Raw genomic sequence first — 14,964 nt, 5'->3', positions numbered from 1 at the left:
ACACAAAGCCCTGAATTTGCCTATATGAAATGTTAATTAAAATGTAAAGCCTTTCAACTATACTTTTATTTATATTAAGCAGGAAATTTCCCAAATGTAATCTTACCCTGTTGAGGTGGTCTATAAGGAGGAATCTGTCTCTGACCCATCATATGATTGCCTTGGTTAACTTGACCCATCATTCCCATAGGAGGCTGCTGGCCTTGATAATGCTGCCCACCTCCCTGTGGCATATTGTATTGTTGAGAAGGAGGCTGCTGATGCATCATTGGAGCTGAAAAGAGACAAAATATTATGCACACAATTTTTTTACATATAATTTTAATACCTTAAGAGAAATACAAAAGTATTTTATCATATAACCCCCAAAATATGTAAGGTATTATAATGAAAACTGACTTCAATAAAAATAAATCTTTCAGTTGAAGTTCACATGCCAAAAATAATCTGCAAATGAGGGAAAACAACTAATACATGGTAGTTCATCTGAAATCCACTGAAGGAGTGTTCTAGTAATTTCTTTAAAAAACAAAGTGAATATAATATGTAAACATCCTGAATATATGCATTTTTCAAGATATGCTACATAGTATTTATCTACAGAATTCTCCTGGGAAAAACAGAATCTTTTTTTTTTTTTTTTCAATGTTTTTATTTACTTTTGAAGGAGAGAGAGACAGAGCATGAGCAGGGGAGGAGCAGAGAGAGAGGGAGACACAGAATTTGAAGCAGGCTCCAGGCTCTAAGCCATCAGCACAGAGCCTGATGTGGGGCCCGAACCCACGAACTGTGAGATCATGACCTGAGCCGAAGTCAGACGCTCAACCGACTGAGCCACCCAGGCGCCCCAAATCTTTAAGCTATATAAGAAAATATACCACAACAAACTTCACAAAATCACACAGCAAAGCAGGGGTCAAACCAGATTAGGAAAGAAACCTAATCTCTGGACATCCCTTTTTCCCCCCCTTTTCAATTCCCACTCATTTCATTATATAATGGTAGATAGGGAAACGACACATTTATAAATACATTTATATTGGCGGATTTCATAAACTTTAATTTTAGGATTAATTCTTTAAAGGGTCTTCTTTCCCTTTTCCATCTATAAGATTTATAAATGAAAAAGGTCTTCCTGAAATCAAAGGGTTGTAGTGCTTCTTAGTAAGTACTAACACACACACAATCAAAAATACCTAGGCAGAAAACTGTTAATAAGCCATAGAGTCAGGTATCAGAATTAGAGTGCCCAGGGGCACCTGGGTGGCTCAGTAGGTTAAGCATCCAACTTCGGTTCAAATCATGATCTCATGGATAGGGAGTGTGAGCCCCACGTTGGGCTCTGTGCTGACAGCTCAGAGCCTGGAGCCTGCTTTGGATTAGAAGGTAACTCCCTCTCTCTCTGCCCCTCTCCTACTCGTGCTCTCTCACCCTCTCTCTCAAAAATAAATAATAAACATGAAAAAAAATCAAAACAACAAAAAAAAGAACTACAGCCTCCAAAGCAAGCAATATCCAGGTAGCCACACTACCACTGCTATAGTATCACATTGGCAACACTAAAAATATATCACGTGAAATAATCAACAATGGCCATAAAGTTCTGTGTTGCCACCTAACAATGTAAACAGCTCCTCAGAGGTTCACTGGGTCAAGTGATGGTATGGAGAACTCATCATTCTACCATCATAACCATTACTGTCTCAGAAGTACATATGAGTCATCCCCCAGTTTACTGCTTAAACAGCTACGTACTCCTCCTTTACTGACTCACGGACAATTTAAGGACAAAAGTAAAGGATTAGAGGCCTGAGAAAACTTGTACAGTAGAAATTACGCAGAACAGCCAAAAGTTCATCGTTTATTTAAATAAAAGTTAAAAACAAAACACAATTACCTCTTTAAACATATTACTAGCCTACAAAAGCAGCAACAACATTAGCAAAAAGAATTTAACTCTTCCACTTTGAAGACCTGTATTATCTAAAGTAATTTATCAGAGCTCTTTTTCTCCTATTTGCCATCTTTTGTTCTTCTACTTCGTTTCAAATTCCTCTTTCCCTCTAATTTTATCATAAATATAAGTCTTTCAAAGGTTACGCTAGGACTTTTCTTTCAACAAGGAAATAAACTCTTTATAGTAGGGATAAGATGGCTCGGTGGAGAATGGAAGGGAAGAGAACTTAACACTAAATGCACTTAACACTGCCAGACATACTTTCATGTTTATTTCATGTAAACCACCAACAACTAACAGAGGTAAGGATCCTAATTTTCTAGTTTTTAGCTAAGGAATCCACAGATCAAGACAACCAACTGGGAACCAGACAAAACACAAGCTTGAAACTAGTTTAACTGAAGTTGTAATTTTTAAAATATATTTTGTATATAATAAAGTATTGAACACTAGCAGGTATAATCTAATAGGCAGTATGATTAGGCATTTCTGTAACTCATTTTCAGTAAATGAAGGTTTTGCTTTGACTCTCTTCTCCAACACTGATTAAAGGCTTCCTGTCTCACAGAAGGCAACTATAAAACTAATGCATATAGTATGCATTGGAACCAGAACTTCAAATAGAGGAGGAAGAAAGCAGAAACATCATAGCTGGGGGGAAATCCAAAAGGATATAATAACAAAAAAAATTCTAAGCTTTGCTCTAAAGGAGAAAAGTAATCCAGCTTAAGCCCCAAATAGAAAAGACCATGGCACTTGTGCTTTATCTTTTGGGACTGTCAGCAGTTCCAATCCCAAAGAGCTCAATTACCACCACCGTTTTATTCTTTGTCACTTCCCTCCCTCTGAGGATCCTCCACATCAGTCAGGATCAAACCTAAAACCACAGAGAATGGAGGAGGATAGCATTGCTAAAACATGTTGTTTTTCATCTTTTTCCTTGAAGCCTTACCCATTAAAAAAAAAATTAGGACTTCAACTTTGATTGTTTAAGAATAGTATTATTTTCCATGTGATAATGAAATATGCTACACTGGCAAATGTCTATCATCCTTTGAGACAGTAATGGAAATGAGAGTTGAATCTCAAAAGTTTACACCAAAATTACTTGTAAAAATCTGTACTACAGAAGGAAGATTACAAAATGAGTCCATTATAACCATTTTCTACAAACAATGACATCACACATCACTATATGGCTTAAAAGTTGTTCTTCATCTTTTAAATAAATCATTTTGACGCTAAGATGCGCAACAAAGTGTGATATTACATACACAAAGATCTTAATGTCTTAATTATCTACCATATGTTTTGTAAAAGTGTTTTAAGAGAACATATAACAAATGTTCATCACAATATTATTTCTTTCCATTCTGAGTTTCATATGTAACAGATATTCTATGGAAATAATGTGCTATATCTTAAACAGATGTAAAATATTCCCAAATCACCACATTTTATGTCATTGGAGTTCTTTGTTCCAATGAGATGGTTAATACTTAGTTTTATCTTAAGTTACTGGTCAAAAATTTTTTTAGAGTCAACTATAAAAATAACATTAGGTTTTCATTAATCTGTGAAAAATTTAAGATTATGTAATTTTTTTAAAAATTCTGTATACACACACATATATTCACATCTTCAAATGGAAACCAATACACTAAAACTCTATAAATCATATAACTAACCTATGAACGATTTTAAATAAAGGTTAAATGTCAGCTAACAGTTAATGAGAACTTAGTACAGGCCAGGTACTAAGCTAAGAGCTTTATGTATACTATTTATTTTCCCAAACTCTATGAAACAGGTAATACTATCATCAACTTCACTTTACAGGTAAGAAAATTTAATTTAAGGTTTACAAGCATTTAGAATCTTACCTAGAGTTGCACAGCTAGTAAATGATGACAACTTTAAAGCCACTATGTATATCTCCTCTCCAAAGTCAAATCATACTTCTCCCATGTAATATATCCCAGGATAACAGTTCTAGGTAACATTATCCATAATATACTATATCTAGATATACACACACACTATAGTTTATAGATGTTACTATACTAATAATACACTAATAGTGTATCATATGTACTGATATACTGTAATATAAAAATCCTAAAATGCAAGAAGTTTCTTTACCCCACCTCTATCTATATGCTATAATAAGAATTAGACTATGAAATTGCTTAAGTAATGCCCTCCAAGCATATTTTCCTATTCATATTTCACCACATTTTACTACTGTTCTTAACTTTTCAATCTCAAACTAAACCATTTGTAGCTCTCATTTGAAGGTATTACTAACAGTTTATTTACAAGAAAAAAATTCCAGTATTCTAGCAAACTCAATTAGCTAACCCACTATCTATTAAATAGCCATTTAAAATGAACGGAATTTTTTACATACCTACAATGTACATCTGTTCTCATCAAGTTTTCAATAGTTCATAAGGCATTTAGATATAATATCAAAGACAAAAGAACAGCCAAGTAACTAATAAAATCCTCCAAACTTAGTAAAGTCACTGTAACTAATACAAACTTAGCTGAGTTTCCTAGCAGCCAATGAAAAAAAAACAGAAGCATGATAGATATCAGCTAGTAAAAAAAGTTCACTAAGAGATATAAACTTTTTCGTAACATGAAATTTTTAGAAATTTTCATGAAAGTATTAAAACATACTAGTATCAATAACTTTTGTTGCTGTTTCCTTAGTAACACAGACCATCCTTATATGCAGATCCTCATATTAACCATTTCTTAAAGCTGTGATTTTCGACCATGCGTGATTTTGTCCCCCAGGAGACATTTTAGGTGTCACAACTGCTATGAGTGGTGATGCTCCTGCCACCTAGTGGAGACAGGACAGATCTACTGCTAAATATCGCAACAAGGCATAGGATAGGCCTCCACACAAATTATGCAGCTCAAAATGTCAACAGCGTTGAGTCAAGAAACCCTGGATTCTCAAGAGCATAATTGTAAATCATAGGCATCTCTACAAACTAGTCTGGGAATGAGAGTATGCATTTAGCTTTCTGGTGATTGAAAGTTAGAAAAGGGATGTATTGTTGCTTAATAAATCCAGAAAAATAAAACATTAGGCAATTTCTTAAGAGTTGGACCTCATACATAGTTTTGACTTTACTATAAATAAAATTAATTCAAAAACAAAGTCAGTGCTAAACATCTATCATAATCAACTGAAAGGAACTCTAACAAGCCCAAGTAGAAAGCCATGGAGATGCGCTACATTAGAACATATAGTTTTGTGTCACTTAGCATGAAAGTTGGAAAATTACAAACCATTTGGCACATATGAGATTATTCTGCCCAGAAAAATTCTGAGGGAATAAATAAGCATGACTTAGAATATCTGTTAAAATTTAATCTCTAAAATTTATTCCTAGAGATTCTGGTTTAGCAGGCATGGGATAGGGCACACAAATCTTTTTTTTTAACAACTACCCCAGGTGATTCCAATCCATGTAGTCTTAGGACCACATGATGAGATAGAGTTCTAAGAGAAAGAATAACCAATCATCCACTTCGACCATAAAAGAAGCTGGATTATGGTTCATATAAAATGCTTAAATTGGGGGGCACCTGGGTGGTTCAGTCAGTTGGGCGTCCAACTTCGGCTCAGGTCATGATCTCACGGTCTGTGAGTTCGAGCCCCGCGTCGGGCTCTGTGCTGACAGCTCAGAGCCTGAAGCCTGTTTCAGATTCTGTGTCTCCCTCTCTCTCTGACCCTCCCCCGTTCATGCTCTGTCCCTCTCTGTCTCAAAAATAAATAAACATTAAAAAAAAATTTTTTTTAATGTTTAAATTGGAGTAAGATTGCATCTCATAGGGTACTTAAGGTGTTAGCTATAAAAAGAATCATAAGGAATTCGTGTTATAAATACATCAAAACTCATCAAATGATACAGTTAAGATCTATGCATTTCACTGCACATACATGTTACCTTAAAAAGACTATTTTAAAAATAAATAAAATTTTACAATGTTAAGTCCTAATGATATGCAGACTAAAGTGTTCACGAGTAAAGTATACTGATATCTGCAGATTACTGTGAAATGCATTTTGAAAAATAAGACACAATTGATGGATTAGTAGATGGACAGACAATAAACAAATTTAGTAAAATACTAACTGTAGAATGCAGGTGGCAACTATACAGATACAATCCTTCAAGTGTCCTGCATGTTTGAATTTTATGTAAAAAAATATTGGGAGAAAATTTAAAAATTAATCCTAGGAGAATATATAAAGACTTCTCAAAATTCAGCAGTAAAAAACCAAACAATCCAACTAGAACATAGGCAAAAGACATGAAGAGACTTCACTGAAGAGGACATACAGATGGCAAATAAGCACACAAAAAAGATGTTCAGTATCAGCAGCCGTTAGGGAAATGCAAATTAAGACCACAATGAGATATCACTTCACATTTTTAGAACAGCTAAGATTAAAAAAAAATATGTTGACAATACCAAATGGTGACAAGAATTCGGAGAAAGCAGATCTCTCAGGGCACTTAGGTGGCTCAGTTAGTTAAGCATCCGACTCTTGGTTTCAGTTCAAGTCATGATCCTAGGGTCCTGGGATTGAGCCCAGTGCCGGGCTCTGTGCTGGGTGTGGAGCCTGCTTGGGATTCTCTCCCTTCCTCTCCTTCTGCCCCTTCCTCACTTGTGCATACACATATGCTCCCTCTCTCTCAAAAATAAAAAATAAAAATGAAAGAAAGAAAAAAGAAGAAGCAGACCTCTTATACGTTGCTGGGGGGGCAACGTTAAAATGCTACAGCTACTTTAGTGATCTGTTTGGCAGTTTCTGAAAAAACTAAACGTATACCTATATGACCCAGCAATTGCACTGCTGATATCTATCCCAAAAAAGGGAAAACTTTTGTGCAAATAAAAACACGAAATTGTACACAATTGTACATCGCACCTTTACGTAAAAAGCCAAAAATTGGAAACTACTAAAATATCCCTCAAGGGTTAAACAAACCAGTATATCCATACCATGGAAGTCTAACTCAGCAATACCAACATATGAACAACTGATACATGCAACAACTTGGAAAAATATTAATTAGGTTGAGTGAAAAAAGTTAATCTCTAAAGGCCTCCTACTGTGTGATTCCATTTATATAACATTCTGAAAATGACAAAAGTATAAAAATGAAAGCGTAACAGTGGTTGCGAGGGATTAGAGATGGCTTGGGGTAAGACACATAGGCTCTCTCTGTATTACCTTTGTAACTTCCTATAAACCTGTAATTAATTCAAAATAAAGTTTAAAAAAATGCATCACGGGGCGCCTGGGTAGATCAGTCAGTTAAGCGTTCGACTCTTAATTTCAGCACAGGTCATGATCTCCTGGTTCATGGGATTGAGCCCCATGTCCGGCTCTGTGCTGACTGCAGGGAGACCACCTGGGATTCTCTCTCTCCCCCTCCCTCTTTGCTCCTCTCCTGCTCACACATGCTGTCTCAAAAGTAAATAAACATAAAAAAAAAATCTTTAAATAAAAAATGTAATGAAACAGAGTTTATAATCTATTGAAGAAACTCATCTGGATTTTGTCCCCTAAACCCAAAAGGTTTCAGTAAACTGATGGTCATCTGTTTTATCTGACAGTAACTGACACTTCTTTATTTGGTTCATTTCTGGAATGACAGTTGATGGATGACAATAGCACAGAGAAGAATGCTAGCTTTCTAATTTGTTATGACATGAGGAAACCTAGCTTATCTATCGGTCAACAAATAGGACGAAGTAGTGAACAAGACACGCTCCTGACTTCATAGAACTTAAGAGTCTAGGAAAAAATAATTAAACAGATACTACAAATAATTATGTAATTACAAGTACTCAAACAAACGTCTGCTACAAAGAGCCTAAGTACAGTCTACCTACTATACCTAGGTGGACTGTACCTTGTCTGTAAAGTAACTTAAAACTTGTAGAGTAAGTCTGTAGGTGATTTTTAGACTTTACTCTTTTCTGTATTTTCCAGATATTTCATATTAAATATTAGTTATTTTCATAACCAGAAAAATGTCATCATTGAGGAAAAAATTACAACCTTGAAAAACTCATCCAAGACAGCAATAGTGATCAAATTATAAACAAACATCTAATATAATCTGAACTATGATATAATTGCTGCATACACCTGAAACGGAACAGAAGCCTGCAATATTAAGCAATATTACATAGATTTAATTTTAACAGTGAAGAGAGATGAGTGTACACACAATTCTCACATATTCAAATCAACTAGAAGTCAAACATGCCATTTCTATGGGATACAATATTTGAAATAATGTCTTCATTTGTAAGTTTTCTGTGTTGCATTTGGAAGTAAAAAAGTTGTAGCGTTTTTTCATATTGAAGATTTGTTATATTTGTTACATTTTGGGGATTCGTACAGCTCCTGAACCTGGGTAGGGACTTCGGGTCATACTCAGAAGAACTACATACTGTAGACTAAGATTAATAACTTGGGTAATCAAATCTACATAATGCAGCCCCAATATAACCTCTGAACACTGAGGCTTAGGTGAACTCCCCTGGCTGGCAATACTCTGTGCATATTGTTACACATTGGGACCAGGAGAGCAATGCATCCTGACTCCCAGGGAAAGAGACACTCCATGTTTGGTACCTCTTCTGGACTTCTCCCTATGCACTTTTTCCCTTGGTTGATGTTAATAATAATAAATCATAATTCTTCAGTGTAACAGTTTTCAGTGAGAATTGTGTATCTTTCCAGTAAATTTCTGAACCTGAGAGTGCTTAAGGGAACCCAGAACTTGCAGTCAGTGTCACAAGTGAGGCCAGTCTTAGGAACCATTCCCTATAACTTTGCAGTCAGCTAACTTCTCAGAGCTGGCATCTTTCTTACAACTTGGCCAACTGTCATCTTCCTTTCTAAGTCCAGGTCAGCTTCCAACATTTTATCCTTTCTATTTTCAATGTTATGAAATGTCTCCAAGAATTTCAACAGGAAGTATTTTGTCAGTCTTACCTTCTTTGGGACAGCTTCGTTCTTTTCATCACAACCAGTACTCTCACGTTATCAATGAGTTCACCTTCACTAAAGTACTTGCAGTACACATCTAGAGTCTCTCAAATGGCAGTAGTGTCAACATTCCCAGTCAGCAATTTCTTCTCTAACTTTATTTACAAAGGATTTGGATTTCATTTCCAGCAGTATTACTTCTCATTTCCCTACTACACTTCTATCTTTCATAAAATATCGTGAAGGTTTATAACTCGGAACCAAGGAAGCAATACAGCTATATACTCTGCTTTATGTGCATAAACTGATAAATACACAGCGATCAATCACTGGCAGCATCTAAAAGTGACATGAATAGTCACTGATTATGACAGTCATCTGTTATTTATGCAGTGATTCGTAAACTGAAGAGACAGAAGCTAAGTTTGTACTTCATACAAGGGCTCACAGTTCATCTACCATAACTGAAATCTGAACCACGCTGTTGGGTAAAAGGTGTCATTTAACCAAACTGTGGTAACTCAAATTAATGCATACCAGAACTGCACAAACGAGGCCTGCCTAGATTTCTACAGGACGTGTTTTCTCATGCAGGGACTGAAGATAATCATAGTACTACTACCTCAAGGATATTGTGAGGATTAAATTGGATACATACATACCTGGCACTCGCTGAATATTAGTTCCTATTTTTGATCAGTAATATGCACCCGCCCCCCAAAAAAATACTCGTGTTACCACTTGTGTTATACTTGTGAAACACTTGTGTTAACCAAAATCAAATCAGTTTCTTTACTGTAGGACTTCTGAGACGTTTTAACACACTAGCAAGCAGGCAGAGTCCTCCAAAGCATTTTAGCAATAATTATTACCTAAGTCTATCTGGACCAGAATTTAACAAATGCTGAACAAAAGGCCTGACATAATTAATACATAACTACATATTTCCACAAAAGTAACATTACCATTTCAGAATCCTATTACTAGAACAAGTCATTTTAAAAAGTTAAATTCCTAGTGTTCTAAAACTTCCAAAATGTTTTATATATACTAAATAAAGGGTGACTAGCCTTAATCTATAAAGAACTCCTTCAAATTAGTAATAAGTAGACAAATCACAGAATATAGAACACAATAGGCAATTCACAGAAAAAATGCAAATAGCAAATGCTATGGGCTGAATATATGTGCCTCTCAAATATTTTAAGTATTTATGTATCTTACCTAACAATTTTATTTCTAAACTTCATTCTACTAAATTCTTGTTTAAGTACACAAAGATCTATATACAAAAATGTTTGTTCCAGAAGTAGTTATAATAGTAAAAGACTAGAAGCATTATCAAAAGGGTATACGGTGGGGCGACTAGGTGGCTCAGTCAATTAAGCATCTAACTCCTGGTTTTGGTTCAAGTCATGATCTCATGGTTTATGAGATTGAGCCGCACGTCGCAGGGCTCTGCACTGACAGCATGGATACTGCTTGGGATTCTCTCTTTCCCTCTCTCTGCCCCTTCCCAACTTGCACTTTCTCTCAAATAAATACATTAATTAAAAAAAAAATCAACCAATAAAACCATCCATATTTTAAAAAAGGGGGGGATATGGTTTAATTAAATAAATTGTTAGATCCATATCATGAATGCTATTTTTAAAATGAGGTAGATCTACAAATACTGATAATAAAGAGGTGCAAAGAAATATACTACTATGATCACATATACAATTAAGTGCTAGGCTCATCTCAAGCACATCTGCTTGGTATAGCTCTTATCAGACAATAATCCACAATATAATAAGATAAATATAACACTCCCAGCTATGATAATACATATTCTTTGTCCTTCATATTTACATAATAAAAGTACTGAGATAAAAATTTCCCACTACTCTAACATCAAGCCTCCAGATTAGACTATTATCATTTGTAACTTATTACCTAAGTGAATCAGGACTTTCTTAACATTATTCAAACAAAACTAAAACCAGAAATAAATTGATGTGCCTAAAAGAGACAACTGATAAACTTATCTCATTTTTTTTGTTGTTGTTATTAAAAAAATACTTTTTAGGGGCACCTGGGTGGCTCAGTCAGTTAAGCATCCAACTCTTGATTTCATGATCTCACAGTTTGTGATTTCGAGCCCGTGTCAGGCGCTGCCTTTGACAGCACGGAGCCTGCTTGTGATTCTTTCTCTCTCCCTCTCTCTCTGCCCCTCCCCCACTCACACTCTCCCTCTCTCTCTCAAAATAAGTATTTTTTTAAAAAGCTTTTTATTCTGACCAACTAATTTCATACAAAGTATGCAAACAATTCTGAATCAGAATTTATATATGCATCGTTTCACTTCACCTTCCTTATTAAGTAATTTCGTCAAAGGTCCCACATACAATAATCTACTGGGCCAAGATTTGGATCCAAGTCTAAAGAATTATACACACAGAACTTGTGAAATACATGTTTTAGCAAAAAGTAATCTGTGAAAACTCTTTATATTTGAATGTGTAATTACTAAAATGATGTTAAATGAGAAAAACTACAAATATTAATGCCTGGGAATAAAAACTGCAGATTCTATCAAATGTAACTGTTGGTCACTTTCAGAAAGCCTTGCTATTCTAACTTGACTTTTAATACTCTAATGAACGTACCACTTGTTTTATTAAAGAAATATCTTTAAAGTACTAACTCTGTATTTCCAGGTCAGCATGTAACATTTGGGTTTACTTCCTATTCACTGAAGAAACAGATCTTGCATGCCTACTTTGAGGCATTGTTCTAGGAACTAGAACAAAACAGATATACTTCCTCCATTTTTTTTTTTTTAATTCTAGTGAATTCAAGTATTTGAATTCCAGTGAAGTTTATGCTGTATATAGGAGTAAGCAGATCTAATTATGTAAGAGGATGGTGATTTACTTTGAATACAAGTCTTATTCTTAAAGTTCAAAGTAATAATCCCCGAACTTTTATCTGGATAATAGTGAAAATAACACAGGAAAGTTTATGCTGGATTGACTACAACATTTTGCCACCAGTATAAGAAACAACTTAAAAGTTCCTAAACTTTTCATTTTATCTGGAAGTAGTAGACCCTCTAAGAGAACACGGAGAAAAATACTGTGCTATAGTAATAAACTTAGTTGCTAAATTAAAAAATATTTCAGTCTTCTCAATTCACAGATATGTATAAAACTACAAATCAACTACAAATCACCAATACCAATGCCATTATTACACATGCATTTTTTTTTTCAACGTTTTTTTATTTATTTTGGGACAGAGAGAGACAGAGCATGAACGGGGGAGGGGCAGAGAGAGAGGGAGACACAGAATCGGAAACAGGCTCCAGGCTCCGAGCCATCAGCCCAGAGCCCGACGCGGGGCTCGAACTCACAGACCGCGAGATCGTGACCTGGCTGAAGTCGGACGCTTAACCGACTGCGCCACCCAGGCGCCCCATACACATGCATTTTTTTAAGTAAAAAAAAAAACATTAACTGCTGAATTTTCTTTTACTAACCATGAACACAGTAATATATGATTAGTAAATTTAATGGGGTCAACTTTTTGTGTAGCTTTTTGAAAAGACATATTTTGTGTGGTTGGTCTGCAAGTTTTAGTTATAACAGTCTTTGTGCTGATTTGATTTAATTTTTCAGTAAAACATTTAAAAGCTAAAAACAGCTTTTAAAGAACTAATGAAGCTCAAAAGATTCTACAATTTCATTCCTAGAGATAGTACTTTTATTGTAACACTAGTACACAATGTGCCTTATTATACTAGAGCTAATAGTATAAATTAACAGAATACTTCTCTGCTTTTTTAAACAATCACAATGATAAATTATAAATGTCTATCTGTTCTTTGTATTAATTTCCATCAGACTCCTAAATTACAATGACAACATTTTTAGACAAGTTACTTCCCCCCCCCCTTAATTTCATTTTCAAAGCTGAGAGAAAGAAGGAAGGGAAGAAAAAGGGAAAAACAAAAGTCACTTCAAAACTATCAGAATAAATGTATCTAGACTTTGATCTGTAACGTTCTGTTTAGAAAACTACTACCACATTATCAGTTAAAGCTCCCAAATATGTCACTTAAATAATAATTAATGTAATAATAATTGCCTTTTAATTATTGTTTTAAAATAAAAATTCTCCGCATTAGTCTTTTTCCATTTTTTTGTCATTTGACAGAAGTTTAATGTAAGAAATCCCACAAATGTTTCTTTTCCTTGACTAATTAACCCCATTATTTAAAAAATGGTAAGTAGATTTAACAGTTTTTCTAAGATCTCTTGATACAGAAATATGTATGTAGAAATACAGGGATAGCCAAAAGATTTCGATATTTTGATTTTAACTCAAAGAACAGCTAGTAATATCTCAACAAATGTTAAAGAGTTCTGAAAGTTAAATTGTTTCCTTTTATAGGATTTTGATGTTTTCTAAGCATTTCTCAAAGAACTGTTTAAAAAGTGGTCCCCTCTGATTTCTTCCACCTATTTATCAAAACAAAACTTTTAATGTAAAACATGAAGCCTACTTTTAAAGCTAAGAAAATGTTTTATATGCAATGAATATTAAAACTTTAAATAAAACTCATATAAAATTTTTTTTCATCCAATAGATATCATAGAATTAAAATGTCGTACAAGGAACTCATAATTAAGAAAGTAGATATTCCTGCAAGCTCATATAACTTTCTCTCTTTTTTTGGCAACTGTAATTTTCTTTGGTATTCTTTGTATATGAAATATCAAAATTTAACTGATAAGTTTATTTGTCCTGAAGAGACTTTTAAAATACTGAAAAGTTCCTCACAGATTTCCATCGTATTGTTTTTTGAAAAATAACTTTTATTTCTTTAAGTCAGATCCCTACACAGAAAACAGACTATACAGAAAATGACTAGTAAGAAATTCATAAATTATGCAAACAAAGCAAAAAGCAATAGAACTACTATAGTAGAAAGAAAAACTATACACTAGTAATACAAATACAAAACGCGACATTTTTAAAAATAGTTGGTCCCAGATGCCTGGGAGGCTCAGTCGTTAAGCATCTGACTTTGGCTCAGGTCATGATCTCACAGTTCATGAGTTGGGGTGACCTCCAGCCCTGCTTCGAGTAAAACATGAGCTCCGGGCAAGCCCCGTTTCTTTCTTTCTTTCTCTTTCTCTCTCTCTCTGCCCCTTGCTCACTTGTGCCTTCTCTGTCTCAAAAAAATAAATAAAAAGGGCGCCTGAATGGCTCAGCATCCAACTTCAGCTCAGGTCATGATCTCGCGGTTCATGGGTTCGAGTCCCATGTCAGGCTCTGTGCTGAGAACTCAGTCTGGAGCCTGCTTCAGATTCTGTGTCTCCCTCTCTCTCTACCCCTCCCCCACTCGCACGCTGTCTCTCTCTCTCAAAAATAAAAACACATTACAAAAATTTTTTAAATAAATAACAAATAAAAAGAACAGTTGGTCCCTACGTTTAGAACAAAAAATTCCTATAAAAACCTCAATTCCTTTCTCCAAAAATCAGTTACTATTTTCTACATGCACATTGCTATATGCATTATTTTTTTGTTCTCCAAATCTTATAGCAACATCCATTCTTGTAAACACCCTATCATTTTCTTAATTACAGTTTCTAAATAGTGTGCCATCATTACTGTAGATGCTGTGAGAATCATTACCAAATTTCTTGCTCTCTCTCTCCTGGTAACCAAACTGTATGGAGAAACCTCTGAACTCCCCTCTGACCTGCCACTGACTGGATCTTGCTGTTATTCTAAACCTTTAATTGACCTAATTTTATAAAAAAAAAGGAATTCCATCATGGGCACTAAACAACTTGAGGGGGAGGGGAGAAATGGAGCAAGTGCCACTTTTGTGAAGCTACACTGATAATTTATTATATTGGCTCTCTTTGTTTTCAGTGTATCTCATCAAAAATATAAAAGCTTCTGTATTACT

General features: G+C 34.8%; 1 protein-coding gene across 5 annotated transcripts in view; it reads right to left on the bottom strand.

Annotated features, from left to right (window-relative positions):
* Window positions 1-14,964, bottom strand: part of SS18 (SS18 subunit of BAF chromatin remodeling complex) — an 88,773-nt gene that overhangs the window by 28,256 nt on the left and 45,553 nt on the right. For all 5 annotated transcript variants that reach the window (XM_047086925.1, XM_047086926.1, XM_047086921.1 and 2 more), the window contains one exon: window positions 107-274. In XM_047086925.1, the coding sequence (XP_046942881.1) occupies window positions 107-274 (168 nt within the window). The remainder of the gene's footprint in view (window positions 1-106; window positions 275-14,964) is intronic.

Source organism: Lynx rufus, unplaced genomic scaffold, assembly GCF_022079265.1.
Source record: "Lynx rufus isolate CCGP_SWC_20201006 ecotype Redwood Valley unplaced genomic scaffold, mLynRuf1.p SCAF_22, whole genome shotgun sequence".
NCBI lineage: Eukaryota > Metazoa > Chordata > Mammalia > Carnivora > Felidae > Lynx > Lynx rufus.
Note: the sequence above shows the minus strand (reverse complement) of the source record. Positions and strands in the feature narration are given on the sequence as shown.